Source organism: Fukomys damarensis, unplaced genomic scaffold (genome assembly GCF_012274545.1).
Source record: "Fukomys damarensis isolate Sample0158 unplaced genomic scaffold, DMR_v1.0_HiC HiC_scaffold_9, whole genome shotgun sequence".
NCBI classification, from domain to species: Eukaryota; Metazoa; Chordata; class Mammalia; order Rodentia; family Bathyergidae; genus Fukomys; species Fukomys damarensis.
Window position 1 is genome coordinate 4,858,519 of NW_022900921.1, and position 26,286 is coordinate 4,884,804.

At 50.5% G+C, this 26,286-nt stretch overlaps 1 protein-coding gene across 1 annotated transcript in view; it reads right to left on the reverse strand.

The window, feature by feature from the left end:
• Positions 1–1,288: 1,288 nt before the first annotated feature.
• Vdac1 (voltage dependent anion channel 1) overlaps positions 1,289–26,286 on the reverse strand; it is a 26,497-nt gene continuing 1,499 nt past the window's right edge. The window contains exons 2-9 of the mRNA XM_010639732.2: positions 17,253–17,325; positions 16,560–16,609; positions 15,468–15,620; positions 15,323–15,375; positions 7,424–7,651; positions 3,649–3,799; positions 2,465–2,522; positions 1,289–1,492 (exon numbers count right to left, since the gene is read on the reverse strand). Coding sequence (XP_010638034.1) covers positions 1,401–1,492; positions 2,465–2,522; positions 3,649–3,799; positions 7,424–7,651; positions 15,323–15,375; positions 15,468–15,620; positions 16,560–16,609; positions 17,253–17,319 — 852 coding nt within the window. The 5' untranslated portion in view covers positions 17,320–17,325 and the 3' untranslated portion in view covers positions 1,289–1,400. The remainder of the gene's footprint in view (positions 1,493–2,464; positions 2,523–3,648; positions 3,800–7,423; positions 7,652–15,322; positions 15,376–15,467; positions 15,621–16,559; positions 16,610–17,252; positions 17,326–26,286) is intronic.

Here is a 26,286-nt window from a genome sequence, read left to right on the forward strand (position 1 = left end):
AAGTTTATGTTAGATTATTCTCCATGGCCCGACCTAACCAAGTGAGCCCTGAAAAGGGACAAGGCTCTTCCTGCAGGAGACCTGAAGCACAAAGGGAGTAAGACATGAGGGGACGGAGGAGTGTTTCTGCTCCTGGCACCGCAGGTGGGAGGGAGCACATGGCAAAGAGGGCTGGTGACCTCCCGAGCAGTGAGGGTGGACTTCAGCTATCAGCAAGGAAATGGGGACTCAAGCCTACAATCAAAAAGAACTCAAGTCAGCGGCACCCAGGCAGGCCAGGAGCAAGACCTCCAGGCTCTTGCTGGGACGAGAACACAGCCTGGATGACAGCCTAATTTCAAGCCCTGTGAGAACTTGTCTGGTTTCTGACCTGCAGAACTATAATATACATGAAGGTTCTTTTAAGTTTTAAGTTTATGGTAATGTCAGGCATCAAAAGAGAAATAATATAAACTATATACACAGAGCAAGGCAAGGGGAGGACAAATCTAAACAAGTTCCCTGTACAGTTACACTTTGATTAATAAAGACAACAGAATGATGAGGTTTCAATATTTTATTCAAGTTTTATCTTAAGTGATGCTAATTACAGCATTTGAAGGAGAGGATCTAATTCCACACAAAATGGAAGACTCCAAAATGTACTCATTAAACTGCTGAAAAATCAACTGGTAAGAATACAACATAAGCCCAATTGAGATTCCTAGTGTTGTCACCGTGTGATCACAGTCACGCACGTCCCAACTTGTTGCTGGTCATACACTTGTGCAAGGGCAAAAAAAACCACAACATGAAAAGGAATTAAATCCTGAATGACTGGCTTCATTACATCCACCTTCTTCACCCCAAAATGGCACAAAAAAAAACAGCTACCACACCCTGTGGACTACTTTTGGTGTAAAAGGTGATGAGGGGCTAGGGTGGGAACCGGTTGTGAAGATCTGTCTAAAAAAGTCCCTTTCAGACGAATTTGTACACACCAGCAAGCCTTGAGCTTCTCACCAGTTAGAGTTAGGAAACTAAGGTCTGACTCTCAGAAAGTCACCATTTCATTCATTTACTCAATGCAGATTTACTAAGTGTCTACACATGATCAGCTTTCACTTGCAGTCACATCTAGATTTTTAAAAAGGGACCTGGCATCTTTCGAGGGGCTACCTAGTTCCCCCCAAGTCTACACCTGAAAGGATCTTTTTTGGAATCCGGCTTCTCCTGTACCTCTGAATTGGTAACACCTTAAAGCTGAATCATCTTTCACCTGGAGGTCTAACATGATTTTGTTTTTTTGTTTTTTTTTAGCAATTCTTGCATCCCAGACATACAACATTAAAAGGTACACTAAATTCTGAAGGTAGCTATGCTGCAAAATAGTTTAAAATTAACAATTGTACAGTATTCATTTATGCTTGAAATTCCAGTCCTAGACCAAGTTTGTGGCCACCGGCGTTGACATTCTTGCCATCCAGCAGAGCTGACAGTGTCAGCTTGATTCCTGCAGGAGGGAGGGGTTGGAAGAAATCAAAGAACGGTTAACACCAAAGTCAGTCTCCAGGTGCAATCAGCAAGGGCCAAAGGATGGGCCCCTCAGTCCTTATTACTTAACACCATCTGAGTGACCAGAACAACTATTCCTACTCCACAGGCCAGAGAGCCTGCTTACATCCACTTCTGAGACCTTCCCTTTCCTCTCATCCCTCTGCCACAACCACTCTGCCTTCCACTGGTACCACAGGGTCAGCTCCCTCAGCAACCGTCTCATGAAGGGAAACCCCAATTCCAAATCAGACTGAGCTTTACATTTGCCTTCGCCGTGTGCACACATGTGGAGAAATCACAGGCACATAGCACACTGCTTTCCCAGGAGCAGTCTTAAACTTAGATTTAGCGGACCCATTTTCCCAAGAGTAACTCAATTCCTAAATCATGTCATCTCAGGCTCTTGGGGCTCAAAGGTGACAGACTAGCCCAGCTGACAACGCACCAGAGACCTTCAAACCACTTGTTCTATTTCTTTGTCTTGTTATCATGATGGCAAGTTACAGGTCAGTTGTGACAATTGGCTGGAAATAAGTATCAAACATGTACACAGTAGGAAAAAGGAAAATTATATATGTATACATACAATTAGCTTTGATCTTTTTTCTCCTACTTACCGTTTCTCATACTGTCTAAATGTTTTACAATGATCCTATGACTTCTTTATAAATATTCAATTACAAAGCTTCATATACATCTACTTTCACTGACCTGTAGAGGCATTTTATAAGAAATAGTACAATGAGCAAGCCCACACCATAGTTTTTCGTTCCTCTGGGGTTTTGTTTGTTTGTTTGTTTGTTTTCTTGGTACCGGGCATCGAACTCAGGACCTTGGGCTTGCAAAGCAGGCAGTGGAACTCCTGAGCTAAATCCTGGCCCTACAACACAGTTTAAGAGAACTAACTTCACACACGAGCAACACACACCTGGCTTTAGGGTCTGAGTGTATCCTAAACCAATCAGGCTGGAGTTGTTCACCTTGGCCTAGACAGGAAAAAGATAAAACAGTGAAAATGGTAAGTGTTAAGTGTTTCATTCTTGCAGCTACAAAATCAGTAAAAGCTTCTTATTCCACCAAGTCTGGGCTCTACAATCAAATCATCTTTCTTCATCATCACCTCATTTTTGAAACACAATATGAAATAAATGGACGGTGGATGAGAGGGTACAATTCTCCTGCTCAAGTGCTGTGAGCTCCGACATTCTTCATTAGAGGCGAGGGAGAACGAAGGCTGCTGGCAAGCAGCACCCCTCCTGCTCCTCTTCACTCGTAACATCTTCACAAAGAGGCCCTTCTCTCTAGTTTTTAATGTGCCTAATGTTGAGGAAGCCAAATTCAGTTCCTAGTTCAGCAGACTTAAAACGGACTGTCCACAAATTATACAAGCCAGCAGACACCATTCGGCAACGTGAGGCTTCCTCACTGCGCCCCAGAGGCGTGCAGTGTCACAGTACCTGTGACCACAGCAATGGGTCCAACAGGATTGAGTACAGAACCTGTGCAATTCAACCACCCGTGAGCAACACCAACTGCCTACCAATTTCTTAATGTGTGCGGCAGGAACTAAAAACAAGAATGAAAAAGGAGGAATAAAATAAACACTTAAAACTCTGGGCTTCAGAGCTCCCCAGGCAGAGAGAAAGACTCAGTAACAAGGCCCTCTGGTCAAATGGCACAGCTATGTGTGCCTGCACCAAGTTACTCAGTCTACGTTCCCAAGTTTCCAGCTCTTCCTACGTAAAAACAGGGATAGTTTAAAAAGAAAAAGTGTCCATTGCAAACGAAATTATGCGAAAATCCCATGTGTAAAAGGCCTAGCACCTACAGAAAGTACTCTATTATCATTATGCTTTTTTGGTTTTGGGGGGTATCTTTATTTGGGGGGAGTTTTTGGGGATTTTGTTTGCTTTGGAGACAGGATCTCACTATGTAGTCCGGGCTGGCCTTGAACTCACACTGATCCTCCTGCCTCAGCCTCCCAAGTGTTGGGACTACAGCTGTGTGCCACCACAGCCGGCTTTCATTGTACTGTATGGGACTCTTCACAGTGAGAGAATCTCTAGGCAGACACAATCCTAGCAGATGAGGGACTGACTCCACAATACCCACCGAGAAGCAGGCGTCAGGGTCGATCTGGTACTTGGCTGCTATTCCAAAGCGAGTGTTACTGTTTCCTGCTGTCCAGGCAAGATTGACAGCAGTCTCCAGCTTCTTGTTCACCTTCTGGTAAATGGAGCCACCAAATTCTGTCCCATCGTTCCTGCAAAGAAGCACAGCACAGATGCCGAGCTGACGAACGAGGTGAGCTGGTGCCACAGAGCTGCTCACGACGGCAAGAATCCACACATGTTGGAAATGAACTGCAGCAACCACTGGACTGGTACTAAGAAGGCCAAAGTCTGCCAATCTCACAAAACAGGAAAAGCCGGCCAGGAATGGGTCCGGCTGGCACACTGGTACATGCCGAAACACCCCACCACCTGGGAGCTGGGCCAGAAGAGCCAAAATCAAGGCCAGCCTGGCGTATGGCAAATCTGAAGCCAGCTTGGATAACAGAGTGAGACCTGTCTCAGGAACACACAAACACACACGTCCCCTCCAAAACAAATAAAATAGGATATACACCCAAGCCAGAAAGATTCGGAAGGTAATAGTTAGTTCCGTCAACCCCAGGAACGTCCAGAGGCAGCCCCGGTGAACTACCCGAGCAGCCCTAAAGCCAAGTCTGCTTCCACGTGTTCCTTAGAAGAGAAACAACCAGGACCGCAGAGTCTGACTGACTGCTTTTTTCTGCTGCTCATGTGATTACTTTTATAAATGATTCCATCACAAAGATGGCAGAGGAGAGAAAGCACACGAGGTGAGATCACAATGAGAGCTGTGCAGAAGGGCTGGGCCCCTTGTGTTCCTCGGAAGCCAGGTTATAGCAGGTTACAGCCACAGCCCCTGCTGGGGCCCCACCAGAGGTGCCCCCCGCCCCGGGCTCCTGGAGAAGCAGCACAATGCACTGGTCCACCTGAGGGTACTGTTCACACATGTAACATCTGGGGTCTCGCTGGGATTTTAAAGAAAATTTTTGCCACATTACAAAACATTTCATGTTTCAATCTTACAAAAATATTCAAAATAAAATGTCAGCAGGCCAAATTCCTTCCTCTCTTCAACCCATTGTATTGATTTCCCTCCCCTCCCCAGCCATTCAAATCCTGCTCATCTTCTGGGGCCCTACCTACACTCTGGGACTGGAAAGTGTGCCCCACCCATCAGAATACGCAGAACAGCCTATGGGGCTACTGCCACCCTCCCCCAAATACTCAAGAGCTGAGAGTCCACACTGGCGTCCTCTGCCAGCCTCACGTCTGCACACTTCATACATGGTCTACCCTTACCGCTTTTGCTGCATATTAGGGCCTGGTCAAAAGCATCCTTTGGAAACCAAAATGGTTAAAGTAACTAGGCACACCCACCACGTCTATAATCCCAGGCACGCAAGAGGATGGCCAAGTTTAAGGCCAGCTGGGTAACTCAGACCCTGCATCAAAAACAAATGCCAGGGATTTAGTTCAGTGGTTCCACTGCCTACCTCGCAAGTGCAAGGACTCAAGTTCAATTCCCGGTACCAAAAAAACAAACGAAACAAAAAACAAGGGCTACTTTTCATAAGCCCTTTTATACTATTTGGCGTTATTATAACCACGAGCTCCCACTCCTGTGATAAAATTTTAAGAAAACGTTTAATGCTGTAATTTTTTGAAAAAGGAATAATCATCTTCCTTGTATCAGATGCTCTTCAACTTAGCCTAAACTCTCGCAAACGTTTTTCCATAAAGTCAAGGTTAAAGTTCTGCCTCGTCACTTTGGGTGCTTCCAGTGGAAACAGCACTTAGGAATCCAGCAAAGGGCTTAAGATCCTAACAAAGTACTGCTATTTTACAGCACTGTGCTCACCACCATACGCACCTCCCAAAGCTTCCTGAAGTAGACGCTCACTAAATATACTCAAGGTGGGATGGGCGGGACGGGGTCTTGTTGTTGAGACAAGGTCTCACTGTGTCACCACACTGGCCTCAAACTCACAGGGACCCTCTGGCCTCAGCCTGCTGCATGCTGGGACCATGAACATGCACTACCACATTCCTGGCTTGAGGTGCTCACTAAAAGCACTCTGCTTCTGTTTCCCCCTGAGATTGATCCAGCAAATACAGGGAAGGCCCAGGCGCCCTGGTTCACAGGGAATCTTGTTGTCTTCAAACAACCCAAGCATGTTACAAAAGAGCACCCTGTCAAAAAGAACAGATTTTCTCATGGCTTTAATATAATAATCAAATGGGCAAATTTCTTAGAGCTTAAATGTGTTTTTTAAAAAAATCAGAATTCCCAGAACATTCTAAAACCACAAATGCAACAGTGCTTTCCTGCTCTGGGCTTTCAAAACCACAAGCAGGGGGAGCTCCCCACTCCAATTCACGTACAGGGAACACAAGGAATGTCTGTGCCACATCCAGGGCCCCGCAACAGTGGGGCAGCGAGGAGGAGGGGAGTCCGCTGACTCCATGCCCGCCCCCAAAAGAAGCCAGGTCCTCTTGCACTTTACTTGAAATGCTGAGCCTCAGGTGTGTGGGGAAACAGAGCAGCCACAGTCCTCCTAGAACTGATGCCAACTCCCCACCCCAAAACAAGGAAGCGCCGTAGTTCCAGTCCCAATTCTCAACTTAAAAACACTTCCATGCCTTAGTATGTTGCCTACATACGTCCTCTTCTTGTAATTAACATCCAACAAAACTGACCTTTTATGGATGTACATTTCTATAACTTTCAACACACGTGCAGATCTGTGTAATCAGCCCAACAGTCACGACACAGAACAGCTCCATCAACCCGAACTCCCACAAGGTGCCCTCTGAACCACACCTTCTTATCCCCCTGGTTTTTAAAAGACTCAAGTTTTTAATGATAAAAATGATCAAAAAATTTTCTCATAAAACATATTACTGGAAGCCGGGCGTGATGGTGCACGCCTGAAATCCCAGCACTCGGGAGGCTGAGGCAGGAGGATCTCTGTGAGTTGGAGACCAGCCTGGGCTACCTAGTGAGTTCCAGGTCAGTCTCAACTACATAATGAGACCCTGTCTCAAAAAAAAAAAAAACCATATTACTGGAAATAAATTTACAAATCACCACCACTTGAAGGTCTCAGAAGCCACTTCTTTAGCGACCTCTAGTGGAAGGAAAGAAAGAAAGCCTGTAAAGTTCTACCCGTCTGGAGCTGCGGGTTCATTCCTCAGAGAACTAAAACAGAATTATTTATATGGCTGGAATCTGTGTTTCACTTAACCTACGTCGTCACTACCTCAGCTCTCAGGTCCGACGCTAACCGGCCCTCTCAAGCCCCCCACTTTCTCCTTCCTAACCACTCTGTCCACGGGTTAACAAGCTGTTAAACACCCAACCATGCGGAGAAAATGCTTCGGATTTCCCTGAGCCCGCACCTCATTCGTGCGCCATCGGCACAGTTCACTGAGCACAGCACGCTGACCCTCGAGCACTATCGGGAGAGGAGAGCTGCGTCTCTGCTGCCCACTCCGCTGGCTGGACAGCCCAAACCCAAACCCAAAGGACCTCCAGAGCCCAGACGATTCCAGGGACGGGAGCTGCTTCAGCCCTCTGGGGATCATCGGCCGCTGGGTGGGTACGAGCGGCAGTACCTGTGGCTCACAGACTATAAAGAATCCAAGACGATTTAGGAAAAGGGGCAGATGGGGACAGGCGCTAGCAGCCCGCTCAGCTCCTCAGATACCAATAACCTCGCATTACGGTGACTCAAATCGGAGCTTAGAAAACGAAGCGGTCTCCCTTGCACTCAAAGCCCGCGGCGTCCACTTACACATTAGTGTGAAGCTGGAACTCATCCGTCTTGTAGCCGACTGCAAAGTTGCTCTGGGTCACTCGGGACTTGGCAGTCTCAAAGTTCATCTGGTAGCCAGCCAGCCAGCCCTCATAGCCCAGCACCAGGGCTCCGCGGATCGAGGGCCCCGCGATGTCAAAGTCCACGTCGCAGCCCAGGTTGATGTGCTCCCGCTTGTACCCCGTCTTGATTTTAGCATTTTTTTTCCTGAAGGAGAAGCAATTTATGAAAATCAGAGGCCAACTCACCTTGGCCCAGTCATTCCAAAAAATGCAAAATATATAAATCCCCATTTAAATGAGGGAGCACATGCGAGTGTGGCTAAGAAGTCAGAGGCTCAGTTCTGTAAGCCGTTGCTGTGTCACAGTGAGCAGGACACAGCCACTCCTGCACGGGAACCCAGTCTGCAGGAAACCACAAAGATACGGTTAGAGAACAGCAGGAGAAGCCAGAAAAGTAAGTGCTGAGTACGTTTCCATTTCTTCAATTTCCACTTTCTCCACATGCTTCATGGAGTAGTAAACACAGCATTTATTAGGCAGAGCCTAATAATTATGAAAAAGATGCATCTGCTACCTTCCAAATCTATGCAAAAAAATATATCCATCAGGAAGGCAGCTACGTGAACAGCCAATTTACGGAGATGGTCATCTTTGTGGCTAGCCCAGTCAGTGAAAAAGCCCTTGTAAGACAGACAGGGCAACAGGAAGATGGCTCGGACACCATATTCCTGCGCCCCGGGGGTACAAACTCAGAGAACTGGGTGAGTGTGGAACCCGCAGCCCCACAGACAGACACGACCCCCAGCTCAGCCTGACAAGGCCACACTGAAACCTAACTAGTGCATCTTCTACCAACAGTGAGTAATGGAGAACCAGGTGACGTCCACCACATGGAAATCTGCACTGTGTTCACCTGATGGTGCCCGCCTCCCAGCTACAAAACAGACCCATCATCATCCCACCACCAGCTGCACTCAGCCGAGACCACAGGAGAAACAGATATGCTCGGAGGCTACTCCGAAGTTTCTTTACACCCAAGCTGTGGGCTCTCAACTCCACTCCCTCCTCACAGGAACCACTGCGTCTCAGAGACACGGCCGATTACAGGTCTGGGCCAGGAAGTAAAGAAGTTAAGCTTGAAATGTCTATCAAAGCTGACTAGGATGTATGGATATAAGAGCAGACCTGAGAGGCTTCCGAAGGCTTCAAAGATGGGCATCAGTAAGAATACATCAGTATTAGTTAGAGCACATGAAATATGCTTAACCTAGGAATTCACAGTGACACAAAACTCACAATCATCTTTAGAGACCACCTGTTATTCTGAAAATGATAAAGTAAAAGAAGAGAATCCAACACTGATTTACCTCCTCCACACTAACTCTGCCTCTAGGTCACCAAAGTGCTAAAGACAATTTTTTTTAATTGAAATATCCCAGCAATAAATGAAAAAATTATGAAAGTGGGATCATCACGATCTTGCACTCCCAATTGAGTTACTAGATCATGAGTGGTGCAAACAACATGCAGAGAGAAGAGGCCACGCACAGCGCCTCACAGGACAGAGCTCCACCTCCTCTTTAAGCCCTTGTTCCGTAACAGATCCAAATGTGCGAGGGCTCTAACTTACTCGGTCACAGAAAATACAAGCGGGCAGAGCAATGTGCTGCACAATACCACAGCACACAAGCACTAAAATTTAGTCTGTATGGAACCCCGTAAGACGTATGATCTCATTTCAATAAATAATTGGCAAGGGGGAAAAAGAGAGAGGAGAGGGCCAGGGATGTAGCTCAGTGGCGTTGCACCTGCCCCATAGCACAAGGTCCTGAGTTCAATCTGCAGTACTGGAAAAGGCGGGGAGAAGAGAGGAGAATCTGAAAACTAAAGGCTGCCAGGAGCCGGGCATGGTGGCGCACAGCTGTAGTTCCAACACTCAGGAAGCTGGGGCAGGAGAATCAACACAAGCTCAAGACCAGCCTGGGCTACGTGGTACCTTGTCTCAAAAGACAAATCAAGACAAAACAAAACAAACTTTTTCAAAAAGACTGCAGAGCCACAACTCAATTTTTTTTCCTAATATTCCATGGACTATTCTTGATTCTGCAAGGAAAAAAATCATAAAATTTGTTCGAGTGAAATGAACTGCACACACAAAAGCTTAAACACCACGTGGTATCTCTCCTTGGGTGAAGCAAAGCACAAAACAAGATGGACAGAAGGGATCAAGGGGATGAATCCTGTGCAATAAGAACCAGGGAACCAGGGTGAGCGGTGAGGAGGAGGAGGAGGGGAGAGGAAAGGAGAAGAATAGGGAAACGCCAGGTACAGGCGCCTGACAACCGCGATCCTTGTAAACACTGTACACCACAGCATGAGCCGAGACAAACACGTCAACAAGAATGAAGAACAGGGTAGGGAAACTGGAGGGAGAGCGTGGGAGGGGATCAGAAAAGCGACAAGCTGTGCTGTGTACACAGAGCCACTCCCTGGGACCACGGAAAACCTCACGAAATGCAGACCTATGCTAATCAGATAAGGAAGACTTTTAAAAATCATATAAATTTGAACACACTGATTTGACAATATTAAAGAAGTAATTAACTTTTTTAAATGTATGTGTCATACTATAATTATGCTTTGTTTAAAAAGTCACACCAGTGGGCCCGGCATTTAGTTCAGCGGCACTACACATGCCTAGCAAGCGCAAGGTCCTGAGTTCGAATCCCCAGTACCAAAAAAAAATACATCCTCTTCTCAACTAAAAAGTCATACCACTTAAAGATGCATTTTAAAATACTTACAGATGAACTATATAACCCTGTTGTAAGCTAACAAGGGGTGGAGGAAAGTTATACTAATGGCTGTCTAAAAATACAACTGGCCATGGAATGAGAAATATTGAGCCGGATATTGGGATACAATGAGGATTTAATATCTACTTTTCCATGTAACTTTGACATTTTCCACCATAAAAAATTAAAATTTAAACCAGTTCTCAATAAGACAAGAATTTTAGAAGTCACAGTTGAAAGTAAAGCCAACGATGTAAAGGTACAAGACCCCAGTAATGAATTAACTGTACCATCTACCTAGAAAGTACCAATAAATTCAATTTAAAAGAAAAAAAAAAAGTAAAGCCAACGCCCTTCCCACATGACAACTTGGGACCTCAATTCCATTCAAGTTGCTGCTGTCACTTTGGCAAGCTGTGAGGAGAAGGAGCAACAAGTTATCTCCCAAGAAGAAGAGCTCCAGACCCAACTATCCGGCTTGCTTTCCTCAGGGCGGAGGCTGGGTCTGAACACCAAGGCGAGTGTGGCAATCCGTGCAACTTGGCTGTCTGACACCCAGAAGAGCGGAGGCCACAGAGGTAGTAGGAGGGCATCTTGTAAGCGGCAGATTAACGCTCCTGATGACCCTAGGAGAGACGCCTGCGAGGGCCTCTGGCACACAGCAGACTGCACAGCGCCCGGCTCACGGTCTCACAGAGTTCTGGCCAGCAGACAAAGGACAGGGCTGGAGCAGCCTCTCCCCAGGTTTGTGTCCTTCTAGCACTGAGACCACAGGTGTGGTCTCACCGCGATTTTTTAAAAGCTGTTTAAGCAGTGGTGCTAATGTGACAAGCACCAGCGAGCGCTGACTCTAACTTGTGGATGACAAGTTGGCCTTATCTGTGTCATGCTCGGGAGGAGAGCCGGTCCCTAACGAGATCGGCAGCCCCACAAAGACGGGGTCTAATGGCTTCCTCGGGAGCCAGGGCTTCTCCGGCAGCAGCCTCAGCCCCTCCAGAGAGCCAGGGCTCATTTCCAGTCTCCATCAAGAGTCGTGGGAACTTCCCTCAGAACCCGGGGCAACCTGCGTGCCTCGTGCCCAGCACCTCAGCTTCTAAACTCCGCTCTCCAAGGTGAGGGGATTCAGACAAGAATCACCAAGAGATGCTGAGGGTGGCAGCATGCACCCCGCACCCAGGTGGCTGAGGCAGGAGGACTGCCATGAATTTGAGGCCAGCCTGGGCTAAATAGCGAGACCTGTCTCAAAAAAACCCAAAAGTAGGCCAGCGATTTGGCTCAGTGGTTCTGCCACCTGCCTCACAAACACAAGGACCCGAGTTCAATCCCTGGTACAGGGGGAAAAAAAAAAGTGATTACTAACGGATGCCCCCATTTACAAGCCAAATATGAATGATGAGAAACAATCTCTATGCGGTCTGAAGTTCTTTCCGTAAGACGCCTACTAATCACAGAGACAGAAAAGCAACTGTACAGAGCAGAGACTCAGCAGACACCGCTCTAACCAAGGGACCAAAGGCAGCCTCATCAGTAACGGCCACGCTGGCACATTCCTCCAGAGAGCACACACGGAGCACAACACAGCATCGCCGCGGCTGCCAAAAGTGCGTACCCTGAGATTAATCACAGGGGAACTTTGGACCAATCCAACTTGAAGGACATTCTTCAGAATAATCAGCCACTCTTCAAAAATGTCCAGGTCGGGGGAGACAGAGACTGAGACTTAGAGGAAGCAGGAGACCTGACCACCATGGATGATTTATTCACTAAGCAATCATGCCGTGCACTTATACAGACCTAGAAGATCTACTAAATCGCTCAGCGTGCTTTTTCTTCTTTCTTCCCTTCCTCTTTCTTTCTTTCTTTCCTTTAATCAAACTCAGAACCTTATGCTTGGGAGGCAGGAGGCAGCACCACAGAGCTAAATCCCTGGCTTTCCTTATTTCTTTACTTTTTTCGTATTTCTTGAATCTAGGAGCTTGTGCATGCTAAGCAAGCAATTTACCACTAAGCTACACATTTTAAATTTTATTTTGAGACAGGATCTCACTAAGTTGTCCAGATTTGGCCTCAAACTTGTGGCCCGCCTGCCTCAGCCTCCAGAGTAGCTGGAATCACAGCTCTCCCCTCCAACACAGCTCTGCACACCAACATACATGTGCCACTGCACAGCACACTGCTTCAACATAGCCTCCTGCTGCACTCGAGAGAGAGAAACAAGAGACCCAGAGGCTGCTGCTGGTGTGATACAGTACAGCTTTCTGTCAACTTCCTCAAGTAGCAGGAACATGCTCTGGATAACAAAACTATAGCACAGGGCCAAGGATTTAACTCCGTGGTTCTACACCTGCCTCGCAAGCGCAAGGTCCTGAGTTCGATCCCCGGTACCCAAAAAAACTACAGTACAGTGAGCACATGAGCCCCTAACACAGTCATTCAGCAGGATCAAGCAGCACACACTTTTGGGCGAGTGGGATGTACTGATGATTTAACCCAGGGCCTTTGCACTGAGCTACATTCCCAGCCCTAATTTTTTTATTTTGAGACAAAGTCTCACTCAATCACTCAGCTACCCAGGTTACACTCAAACTTGTGCCCCTCCTGCCTCAGCCTCCCACAGGCATGCACCACCACATGTGGCATGTGTGTGCTGTACAGTGCTTGTATACAACTGGCAGCACAGCAGGTTGTGTACCTCAGCAATGCACTATGCTGTCATCCGACAGGGCAATTTTTCAGCTTTGTGATAACCTTACATCACCATAATCCTCTATGTGGCTGGGGCAGAGCTCAATGCACCTGCCTGGCATGTGTGAGGTACCGGGTTCAATCCCCAGCAGGGCGAAAAAGCCGAACACCAACCAAACACTGGTCTAAAAACTGCATTATGCGTACCTCATTATGTGAACAACTGAGTCACAGTTATGTAAGATGTTAGCACTGGGGCTGCTCAGGGAGTTAACATAGGGGAGCTCTATTACTATTTTTATCACATCTTAAAATGAAATCCTGTATGAAAAGTAAGAAATTATTTCACAATAAAGTTAAATTTAAGAAGAAAAAGACACTTGGCGGGGGATTTAACTCAGGGGTGCAACCATCTGCCTCACAAGGGCAAGGTCCTGAGTTCAATCCTTGGTACCAAAAAGAAAAAAGAAAAAGACACTTTCTATACAACTGCAGGGCCTAGAAACTACTGTGCAACCCTCCCAAAGGAAGAGGCAAATTCAAAGTGCACTGTCTTGGAACAGCAAGCAAAGTCCAGGCAGCAAACGCTAGCACGTGGCCTGTCCTCCGGCCTCACAGAGCCTGCATGAGCCCCCAACAGGAGGGCAGGGTACAGGAGGCCATGCCCCTTGCAGGAGGACACAGAGAGAGAACAAGAGTCACCGGGGTCCGGGGAGAACAAGCAGACGTCGCTCCAGAGGCCAGGAAGACGGCCTGCCGGGGTCTGGGCTCACCACATCCTCCCCCAGGGAACAGCGATCGGCAGAGAGGAGAGGAGGGAGAGGAAGATAACATGGGGAAGGGCAAGAAGTGGAACTCATAACACTGCTGAACTATGACACACATGATAATTTTTACCATCAAGAGACAAACTAAAGAATTCAAAACCGCCCTGAACCCAATCATCGGTATGAAAACTACCTTTGCTGGTCTTAGAAGACCCAGCAGTCCAAACAGAAAAAAATAAGAGTGTATTATTACCAGATGAGAAAGTTTATCCCAGCCACTTCGCACAGCAGCCAGAACACCCTGGAAGGCTGAGGCAGGAAGATCACAAGTTTGAGACCAGTCTAGGCAACTTAACAATTGAGACCCTGTCTCAAACCAATTTTTTAAAAAGGGCTGTGGCTGTAACACAGTACTAGAGCCCTGGGTTCAATCTCCAGTGCCTCAAATAAATAAACAAACAAAAAGGCAAAAGGAGAGAAAAGCGGCCAGGAGCTGAGGCAGGCACACACTACTCTCTTTCCTTCTGTGTCCACACCCAGCGAGTCGCATCTGTTGGTGCCCAGAGGGCCTGGCAAGGCCAGGGAAGCACCGCCTCCACAGCCACCTTGCCCACAAGACCTGCTTTCCTCAGCAGGAAGCTGGGAGCAGGGCCCTGCATGCCTGAAGAACAGGCTGGCGACGGTGACCTGTAGCTCCCGTTTCCAAATATCATCTGCCACCACCAGCCCTGACCCCCTGCGTGCCCAGCTGCCTTGCTCACAGGAAAGGAGTGTGACAAGGCCAAAATTCCTCAGCCCAGAGCACAGGGACAACACAGAACCTGACCAGAAAACACTGCCAGGCTGGGCACAAGGGTGCACATCTGTCAGCCCAAGTACTTGGGAGGCAGAGCAGGAGGATCAAAAGCTCAAGGTCAGCCTAGGCAACTTAGCAAGACTCTCTAGTGATAAATGTGACATAAAAAATAAAACAAAACAGACTGAGACATAGCTCAGTGATAGAGTACCTACCCAACATCCACAAGGCCCTAGGCTGGAGGCCCAGGACAGAAGAGAGGACGGAGGGGGAGAGACAGAAAGGTGGGGGAGCAGAGCGAGAGGAAGGCAGGACAGGACAGGACAGACTGCCCAACGCTGTCCATTAAACAAGAAGCTGGGGATTGAGCTCAGGGGTACTGTGCCTGCCTCACAAGTGCAAGATCCTGAGTTCGATCCCCGGTACTCGGGGGGAGCTGGGGTTATAGGTAGCAGCCTGGCCTGCGCAGCCTCAGATCCCACAGAGGAGCACAAGGCCAACCATAGGAGGCTCTCAAAACCATGCCTTGGGCTGGAAATGTAGCTAGGCAGTACAGCACTTGCCTAGCAGCTACAAGGACCTGTGCTCATTCTCTGGCACCACAAAAAAAAAAAAAAAATTGCTGGTTAAATATCATTCCTGACCAAGGTGTGTTCAGGCCAGCACACTTCAAGGATACGTCCTGGGGCCAAATCCAACCAGAAACCCTGAATCTGCAGGTTGAGGAGGTCATCACCTTTTAGGTGATGTAAGCCCCATCCCCAAAACCTGGCGTCACAGCTCCCTGCCACGTCACAGCACATCCTCGTGGGGAAAGCAGAGGAGAATCGTACCCGGTGTTAGGCGAGAACGATGAATCAAAGGTCAGCTTCAGTCCACGCGCAAGCTAGACGGGGAAGCAAAGCGAACAGGTCAGTCCTGAGGAAGGCAAGACGCGAATGAGGAGAAGGAGCCACATCTCCCCGCGGCAGGCGCTACCTGATCTTCCACGGTGATCTCGGTGCCCAGGGTGTTGTCCGTGTTCCACTTCTCCGTGAACGTCAGGCCGTACTCGGTCCACCTGTACTTGGTTTCCAGACTGCCTGTCACTTTGGTGGTCTCTGTGTTGGCTGAGCCTGAGCTTGTGAATTCCTTACAGGAAAGAATCAGAGTCACTCCACACCTCAACACACTGTGTTCGCCTCTGCAACAGGCGAGCCTGGTGTGTATGGGTAAAAGATAGTTCCACAGGTCAGTTATGTATTTCAAGTGCAGGCAGGGGTAAAAGAGTCTACTACCCAGAGGACTATTTTTTATTCCTGGTAACAGGGATTGAATTCAGGACCTTGCACTTGCAAGGCAGGCGCAGCGCCACTGAGCTATATGCCCACCCCTAAAGGAGTCTTACAGGGAATTCTCTACCAAGAGACAGCTCCCTTCCTCCCCTGTACCCTTAAGTCTGGACAGAAAGGCACCCCTGTCTTTCTCCTGCCTCCAACCTACTACAAGAGCTGAGAGGAAGCTGACAGAGCAGCAATTCCCACACAGAATTTCTTTGCAACAATTCCTGCAGGCACAATCTAAAAGGGGTTGCTAAAATTTTTTTAAATAATTATGTGGCAGGCCGGCGATTTAGCTCAGTGGTGCAACCACCTTCCTCAAGAGAGCAAGGGCTTTAGTTCAATCCCGGGTACCAAAAAAAGATTACGTGGCACTGAACACAAATCAGATTTTTAAATCAGAAACAAATACAAGGAAGGAGCTGGGGGTGTAGCTCAGGGGCACAGTGTTTGCTTAGCATGCTCAAGGGCCGGGGTTCCATGAAACACACACCAACAACAACAGAAACAATAACAAAAAGAAAACAAGGATGCAAGGAAAACGAAGACTGAGGACATGCCTGTTCTCCTGCGTGAACTGAGGGCTTGCTGTCACGGTTTCCCAGACCACCCATCGTGCAGAGGTACAAGGACATAACATCCACAGACCACTACAGTCAAGAGGGCTCTGCTCCGGCCCTCCCTGCCAGGACACGGCAGGCATTGCAATCAGTGACGCACACCCACAGTCCGCGTGTGCTAGACAACTTACCAATCCATTCTCGGATTTGGTTTTCAAATCAAGTTTTATTAGTCCAAACCCTAAAGGAAGAAGACAAGAGCAGGCTAAACAACCAAGCCGAGCACAACATCCCTGCCTCCCTCTCGGCTGTCTGGAAAAGCTTTCAAAAAGCACACCAGGCCAGGAATTTAGCTCAGTGGCACCGCACCTGCCTTGCAAGCGCAAGATCCTGAGTTGGATCCCTGGTACAGGGGGAAAAAAAGCAGCAGCAGCAGCAGTATGCTGAAGGGTTAGGAGCACCTGCTCTGCTCCCCAGCGCTGCTGCTGCTGCCTGGCTGGAGCTGACATTGCTGAGCAGCGGCAGACAGAAAGGCACAGGCCTCAACCGGTCCACCTACGCAGCATCAGGGTCCGAGACTGCAGGGAGCAGTCACCGAGAACTGCGGGCCCCACCAGCTAAATTTAGAAGCCAGGCTCCCTGCTGTACATACAGCGGGGCTCCTTGCTTGCAGAAAAGGAGAACTTCATCCCCTGGGCGGCAATTCCCAGGCAGCCCCTCCTGGGTGCCCATCCCAGGCACCTCCCCAGCCTCAAAGCTCATCTTTTGTTCCCTGACATCAGAGTTCTCACAGCTGACCAACCCAGGCCTCCCCAGCCATCACAGGCAAAACCCCAAGGGTGTCAACGGGGTTGTAAGCCCCTCCCTCCCACAGGGACACTCACCATAGCCCTTGGTGAAGACATCCCTGGCAGATTTGCCGAGATCAACGTATGTGGGAGGCACAGCCATCTTCTGCTATAATAAAACAACCGCCAGAATAAATGCATTGGTAATTATGGAAATGAGTTTATCACCAGTACAAATTATAGGCACAATTAACGAGCAATAAAAATGATCCCGCACTAGGAGAAAAGGGCATCACATCCTCCTGGAAGGCACAGACACAGCTTCTGTCTTGTCCTTTCGGGGGCCAGAGTTTGAGCCACGCGGGAAATCTTCATTAACAAGGGATCGGCCTGACCCTGAGACCTCTTCTCCAGCATCCCAGCCCCACACGGAGGCCCAGGACGAACCGAAAGGGAGTTCGTAAATATTTGCTGAATGAATTAGCTGTCAAAGGCACCTTCCCAAGACCCAACTACTTCCCTCAAGTGGAGGACTCTCGACAGTTAAATACATCTTCCTACACAATGTCAGCTATGGGGACAGTAAGAGCCCTGAGTAGAAACCAGGCTTTCGACAGCAACATCTCCCTGATCTCATTCATTCAACAATGTTTATGAAGTACCTACTATGTGCAAGAAGGAGCCCAACTCTTCACAAAACTTTTGCATTTTAGGTGCGCCCACTTTCAAGCTCCGTATTCCTCATGGAGAATACAGTAAGAACTAACAAATTTGGCAGCTCCTTGTGTAGAAAGAAATCCAGCAACATACTACAAAATATTAAACATTTATTACACTTCAGCTTGACTTTATTTTAAAAACTGACTAACAAAGCACTTGGGGCTGGGGGGATATAGCTCAATGGTACAGCACATGCTTAGCATTTGTGAGGCCCTGGGCTCAATCCCCACCGAGCACCACCAAAACAAAACCAAAGGCGAAGTACTGCTTTGTATTATTACAGATCAGTACGTCAGCATTTTAAAAGCACCCCAGTATTCAAGGGGGAGTAGATCACAGCCTCCTGAAGATGCTACTTTTTTTTTTGGTACCAGGGCTTAAACTCAGGACCTTTCCCTTGCAAGGCAGGCGGCTGCACCACTGAGCTAAGTCCTCGGCCCACAAAGAGCCTGCTTTGACAAGCTGTACGCTCAGATCGGAATCCTGACCCAGGACAGCACATGCCACGTACCCTGTCCAGGACAGTGCGGTCCAGCAACATCACTTCCGGGACCTGTATACACCCTACCACTGCCAGCTGTGTGTCACAGCAGAGAAGAGATGTGAGTGGTTTACTCTGTCCTATCTTTGCTGCTGCTCCCTGCACACGAGCAGGCTGGAACCATGGGCACTCGGCCCACGTTAGGGTCTGGATATACAGAGCAGACAGAAGAGGAGCCAGCCGGGGCTGCCCCTGTCCACTCTGCCAGGCCGGGGACATCCTCTGCTTCTCACATCTTCTAGTCTCCCAAACGAAGCCTGCAGGCAGGTCCATGAAAGACAGGCCAGGGGCACTCACCAGCCACCCCCCACGGCCTCAGGCACCGAGCAACCCAGCCCCGGGGAGGAGATGCCGACACGAAACCACCCTGGACCGAAAGCTGAGGAACAGTCCCAAGCAGACTTGCAGCACATCTTGGCAAAGGCCCCAGAACATTCTCCACCCCTGCCACGGTTAACGAGCCATCGGCGGGCAAGGGTCTCCTTCTGGCGCTGTACCCCCTACTGGGGCCTGGGAAGTCCATCTCTGGGTCTGCTGAGCCCTTCCCCACCCAACCTCGGAACCAGTGCCTGCCTGGGCCCTGTCCCCAGCCCCACAGGAGAGACCTCCAGCACTCACAGCAGCCTTCACATCTGGACTGGTCCCCTCAGAGGGAAAGCAGAACACTCATCATTGGATGTTCCCCAACGCCCTCTCATCCCTCCTTCCCAAAACCCAACAAGCAAGCCACCTGTCAAAAAGGAAAAATTTTTAAATCCTACCCAGAGCAAACATCAGCCTAAAGCAAGAGGACACTGAGACTACTACTGAAGATCAGAGAGGCAGGATGGCAGAGCTCCAAAGAGGGGCCTCAAATGCAGTCGGAGGAGGCCGGCTTTCCCAGAGAGCTCCCCTCGCTGAAGCTCCACCACACCTCCTGTACTCAGGGCCAGCTGAATGGACGGGATCTTGCCAGGTAATGAAAGTCTCAAGAGCCAACTCTTCGAGTCAGCCATTCTGGTGTCAGCTGTCACGTGTGTTACTTCCCTTCCACAGCTCCTCAGACACGGAAAACAGCACAACCACGAGCCCCGGGCAGCTGCTCCCTGTTCTAGTCTCCCAAACGAACCCTGCAGGCAGGTCCATCACAGACAGGCCAGGGCCACTCACCAAGCCCCGTGGGAAGGGCACGGGCCTCAGGCACCGAGGAACCCAGCCCCAGGGAGGAGATACCAACGTGAAACCACCTGCTTTGACAAGCTGTGCACTCAACTTGCAATACCGACCCAGGACAGCATGTGCCACGTACTCTGTCTAGGACAGTGGGGTCCCGCACCCTCACTTCCAGCACCACCATACACCCCGGGGGGTATCCCGGCACCTCGGGGGGGATGGAGGCAAAGCACTCCCGGGCCTGCACGCCAGCTCTGAGGGGAACAAAACAGCACCAGCTCGCCTCTCACAAAGGCCCAGTTGCCAGGTAGCTGCCAGCCTGCTTTGCATGCTCCCACGTCCCCACCGTGGCTTTGTTCATGTGACAGGATTGAGGAGGCCTGAGACACCCAGCTCAGCTCCTCCCTGAGAAGCTCAGCCTTCTGCCAATCCAACAGCACACAGAAAATACTGCCTTTTTACACGGCTCTCAGGAACAATTTTAGGGTGGGAATAGCGATGCACACTTTGTCTTCTCACCTATCACGCAGGGAGCTAGCTGGCTTGGAGGTGGAGACCTGGCCCTGGCCCGGCCCAGCCCTCCCACCAGGCCTGCTCCCCAAGGTGTGCTCCCTCCTGACCTGCGCACAGCTGGCACAGCTGGCAGGCTCTGCAACTCCGCCCCACAGGCCCTCCGAGGCCCAACCTCACAGGTGACCAGCAGGGTCAGGCTGAGCAGACGGCCCCCTGTTTCCCAGCCACAGCCTGCCAGCCTACCTCCCCAACCCTTCCTCGGCTGACCTTGAACAAATTACACAAGCTCCACTCCCCATACCTTCCCCGAGCAAGAATGTAAACCCAGTCCTCCTGAAGCCCAGAGGGGAAGGACTCACACAGCCCCCACCTTGGGCTGGGGAAGGGACCTTCCCCCCTGACTCAGCAGCTGCCCCTGCCCACCACACCCTTGGGAAAGCACTTCAGTCCCGGTCACGCACAAACCCATTCAAAACACGGAAAAAGAGAGGCGTGAAAGACGGCACATCCTGACACACGGTACACGTTCAACGTTAACACACATTCAGTGAATGAAAGCAACAAGCAGCAAAGTGATGGTGTAAGCTGGCTCAGGGCTGCACGACTGTAGTCCCAGCTACTAAAGAAACTGAGGCAGGAGGATCCCTTAAACCCAGCAGATCAAGGCATTCCTGGACAGAATAGACACTCCTATCTCTAACAATAAGAAAGTATTTTTGTCAGGCAGAGAAGAAGAAACCTTGTATCTGACAGTGGAAACTAAGTAGTTACAATGTAATCACACAATAGCAGCGCTCCATCGAGGGTAGCCCTGGAGAGGGCAGAAAAACTATAATGGACGACACCCGATGTCAGTGACAAGACAGGGTGACAGTCACTGCTGTTCTCTCACCAGGTGTGAACAGTTTTTGGAGGCCAACTGCTGGGCGACTGAGCTGGCAACTATAACCCATCGCAGCACCCTAGGCACTCAGAGGTGTCTACTTGAGGATGTTCCCTGCAGTATTATTTGTAACACAAAACCCAGGAGCAATGGAAGCGCCCACCTGTGGGGGAATGCATACACAAAAATTAAGGTGTCTGCAGACCAAGCACTACACAGAATCAAAAATAAGGAGGCTGCCGGGTGTGGTGGGGCACACCTGTAATCCCAGCACTCAGGAGGCTGAGGCAGGAGGATCGCTGTGAGTCCCAGGTCAGTCTCAACTACATAGTGAGACCCTGTCTCAAAAAGCCAAAAAATTAAGAAATAAATAAAATAAGGAGGCTGATTTACTGTGGGGGAATCAAAAGCTATTTATGATACCTCTGAATAAAAAAAGCAGATCACAAAACAATGTACCTTCTGTCCTGAGAGGAAAACCTTTTTACATACACATCTGCATACGCCCATGAATATGGGAGTCAACGGGACAGCGTGGGGAAAGCAGGAGCCGTCTGTAAACTGCAGCTGCCTTGGCTGCTTCTGCAGAAGGAAGGTTTGGGTAAAGGCCGAAGTTCAAACATGATTTCCTTTTTTTTATTCTCCTTCCTTATATAAATTGTTTGTGTATGCTGATGATTTTTCTAAAAATAGAAAACTGCACAAGCCAACCATGTTCCCATAGGTTGTTCCAAGTCGAGATGTCAGAAGAAGAGTGTGGCAGGTTCCAGGGCCAGACTCCAGCTGCACAGAGCCGGTGGAGCTGAGACAGGCCCAGTCCGCACATTTCACCCCAAGGGGCCACTGAGGCCGTGACCGCCGTCCCAGGCCAGGCAGGCACAGCTACAATCACCGAGGTGAGTGGCAGCAGTGCTGCCCACAGGCAGGAGCCGATTTCTCAGCCTCCTACACCTCTCCAAGCACCTGCACAGGCTCTTCCTCTTCCTCCCTGCACAGGCTGCCACTGGGGTTCTGGGCAGAGACCCTCAGGGGAATCGCACTGTGTCACCACTGTGACAAAGGGAGCTATGTGCCGCGGGCCCAGAACAGCTGGAAGGAAAGTCTCTGGAACAAGGACAACACCCCAGGCGCTGGGGACACTGCCTCCACAGGCAGCTCCATGGCAGGACCAGGAACCATCCTGCTGGCATGTTTCTAGCCCAGCCAGGTGACTGCAGGACTGCGAGCCGGCAGAGGATGCACTGGCATTAACAGGAACCCTGCCCTCGGTCCACATCCTCGTGAGGGACCCGTCGCTAAAATCTCTCCCACTTCCACCCACACCATCCCACTCTGCTCATCTCTAAAATGGGGCCAACGAAAGGCCTTCCTGAGGAAGCTGTCACGGGGCTAAGTAAAACAGGAGGAAAGTTTAGAAAGGCCGGCGGGAAGAGCGCTTCATCAGTGGGCCGTGGGGACCACAATCTAGGACCCTGGCTCCTCTGCCCCTCCTGCTGCACCCAACCTGCTCTTTGCCTCAGAACTGGTCATTATGCACTGTCATCTATCAGTGGGCTTAAGGCTGCGTCCAGCCAGCGTGGGGGCCCTTGCAGAAGACTAGAGTTCTGGAAGGGACTGGGTTAGAACACTTGGCCTCAGCGGGGAGCGACTGTTTCCCTCTACCCAAGGTTCATCCTTGTCAAGCACCCTGCACTCTACCCACATTTTTCTGAGTGAGCCCTCACTAATCTGCTGGATGACCGACCACATGACAGCGTCCTTGTGCAGCCCACAAGGACCCCACCAGCCCGCCAGTCAGAATCCCCACTGCCATCACCACTATCCCAGAGCTCCCCTCAGGAAGAGGGCATTGTCGGAAATCCCTTAGCTCTGCTGTTTCTCCAGGGCCAATGGGGCGGGGGTGCCAGGGCAAAAGTGGGCAGCCGACAGAGGGAACATCAGATCAGCTGGGGTTAGATTAGAGCAAAAGCTCAAGCAAGTTCCCAGCAGGAGGTGAGCCCGGCTCTGATAGCTAGCACTGGAGGGCTTCTCACATGCACTCAGGCACACAGGCACAGACAGGCATGCGCACACACGCGCGCGCACACACACACACACACACACACACCAGCACTGGTTAGATTAGAGCAAAAGCTCAAGCAAGTTCCCAGCAGGAGGTGAGCCCGGCTCTGATAGCTAGCACTGGAGGGCTTCTCACATGCACTCAGGCACACAGGCACAGACAGGCATGCGCACACACGCGCGCGCACACACACACACACACACACACACACACCAGCACTTTCCCCGAGGAAAAGGCAGCCAGGGAACAGACCCTGGTTTCCCATGCTGGAAAGACAGCGATTTTGTGCTCAGATAGCAGATTCGTGGTCCCAGCGCAGCTGCCCTCCCCTCCCCCTTCCACGACAGGCTCACTGGGCAACCCCCACTTCTTCCAGGAGTTGCTTCTATTTTAAAACACTGTGGAGGCTGGGCCGCCACTCCAACAGAGACTTCCACACAACTCAGAGCATGCAGCCACCTCAGGGCTGGCCTGCCTGCCCATCTGTCCGTCCATTAGGGAGAAGGTTCTGGGCTGGCAGCCAAAAAGCCAGGGTCTAGGCCCAGGCACACCCAGGTGCCTGCCTGACCTCGGGCAATTAGGGCTTGCTGGAGCCTCGCTGCCTGGCTTGGCCCAATGGACTAACACAGACAACACCCACTGGTAGCCTCAGCAGAGACCTGAGCCCAAGTCTACTCCACCCCTCCCAAGGCGTGTCACCTTGGGCAAGTCACAACTGCTCTGTACCCGCTTTTCCTTCTGATCTAAGGCAGGGAGAGATCACCAGGCTCTGCACACTGGAGGACTGCTATTAGCTCATTAATACTAAGCACTCCATACCAGGGCTGGTAAACAGTAAGCATCAGCAAGCACAGCCAGTGTTCTATGACAAGTTCTCACTTTGTACAATGGCTCTCTCATTACAACGGCTGTGGTGCGTGGTGCCAAAAGGACACCCTGAACCGCAGGGTCCAGAACTTGCCCCATCCATAAGAAGTGTCACTTAGCAGGCACTGCCCACCCAGGTCCTGCGAGGCTGTCTCCCATCCCACAGGAAGAAACACCACCCTTCCAACACTAGCCACACTGCTGCCCGCTGCAAAAACCGGGTGGCTCTGCTGGCCACCCTGGTCAGGGGGAGGAATAACACCTCCCATCCAAACAGCAATGTCTACAAAGGCACTGAACCCAATGCATGTGAAAGTGCGGCCCAGGACAGAGACTGTTAAGACTCACCTCACTGCAGACCATGCAGGCCGGCCAGAAGTCTCAGGGCTCGCCACTAGGTACAACGGCACAGAACCCCCGGGAGGGTGCCAAACGGGCTCTCATAAATAACCGTGCTGATGCCAGGCTCTCTTTTATAGCAGAGAGACTCAGTCAGAAGATGACTGACTTGCACTGGAGCCTAGGGCTCAGCTGGCCTCGAGATCTCTTTCCAACTTGTGAGGGCAAAGGGCTTGGGTTCCCCTCACCCTAACTCCCACGACGGAGGAGCACATGAGGCCACTTGAGGACCCCACTGGTCTGGTGGAGCCCAGGACCACAAAGTACAGACTCTACACACCCAGAGGGACCGCCCCCGGCTTGCAGCCCTAGCACCCGTTACTCTCTTCCTCCCCAAAAAGAGAGAGCACTGGGGAATTCAGCAAGGCCAAGCAGTCGGCAGCGGCCGAGCGGTGCCTACCCACCAGGACCCCTCATTCAGGACAAGCAAGGAACCCTGGCCATCACAGAAGAAAGGCTTTGGGCAGCGTCCCATTCACCCATGTCCCCACCTTCAAGCCCAGGAACACCAGTTCAGCAGGTTTACCATGGCCCGACAGTCATGGACTGGAGACACGTGTGCAAGGCAGTTGTATCAGGTCAGAAAAGTCTCTGCTGCCCCTACTCTCAGGCCGTACATGCCGCTGTGGTTCATTAGGATATTTCTAGAAGCGAGGTGTCTAGGTCTCTCAAAAGGACACCCGGGACCTAGACAATGCTCTGGGCCTGCTGCCCCTATACATTACGTGCCCATTTCATAATCCCAAAAATAATGTTTTCCCTTCAGTCCTAGGGACTGAACCCAGGCCTTCACACTGAGCTATATATCCACAGCCCTTTATTTTTTCTTTTGGTTCCAGGGATCGAACTCAGGTCCTTGAGCCTGCAAGGCAGGCGGCAGAACCACTGAGCTAAATCCCTGGCCTTACAGCCCTTTTTCACAAGGGGTCTCCTTAAGTCCCAGGCAGGATTTGAACTTGGGATCCTCCTGTCACTGCCTTCCAAGTACTAGGATTAACAGTTGTGGGCCACCACAACGAGATCAGCAATCCCACAAATACTTAAGCACCCCTGCTATGTGTCAAGGACTAGAATAGTAAAACGAACCCAGTATCAGTACAGGACCCTTCTCAAGAGTCTACAGTGGGCCAGAGCGCCCCATCCCAGACCATGAGGGCAAAGCTGCCTGAGGCCTAAGCCTGAACTTCTAGGAGCCCAAAGCTGGGGTGCAGAGAAAGAAGGCAGGCCCCGGTAGTCTGCCCAAGCCCAGCCAACAACGGAGAAACCTGGGTAGAGAAGCCCTTCCGCCCTCGTGCTCCGGGGACCGGAGCTGGTGAGAAGATGTGGGGCTCAGGGGCAGCAGGGCTGGGAAAAGCCACGGCTGCTACCGCAGTCCTGGTTGGCGGTGCTTTCTTCTCCAGCCTAACTGTGAGTTGACAGGGCTTTTCACCAGTTAGCCTCAGTTACAATTACCCTGAAGGTATACAAATGCTTTTCCTTAAGGTGGCAATAATGTTTAAACTAGCAGAGGGTACTTCACTGAGTCCCTTCCACGCCACCACGTGGAGCAAAGCCCGGTGGGGGATGGGCCGAACCCCCCAAAAGCCTCAAGGGTACGTGTCCCGTTTTCTATGGAGACCTCGGACGTGCAAGGCACTGTTCGGAAATCTGCACGTTCATCAACTCTATTCTGCCCCGAAGCCCAACGAAGGATTGTTCCCGTCCCGCAGATGAGGAAACTGAGGTTTGCTATCTTCCTAACTGTGTGACCTTGGGCGAATCACTAGGGCTCTGGGCCTCCAGTCTGATGTCAGGCGCCGAGACGGTTTCTGGACGCGGTCACATTTGGCGAATGAATGAGCCACCGAGCAGAATCACTCCTAAGCCGAAGTAGGCCACATGGCTCTCCCGGGGTCTCTTTTTGCGAGGCCAAACCTCCAGCCGGAGCCTGAGTCCCGGGCCCTGCGGCCTAAGTGTACTCTGTGCTGCCAGTTCCTCTGGGAAGGACGGCGGC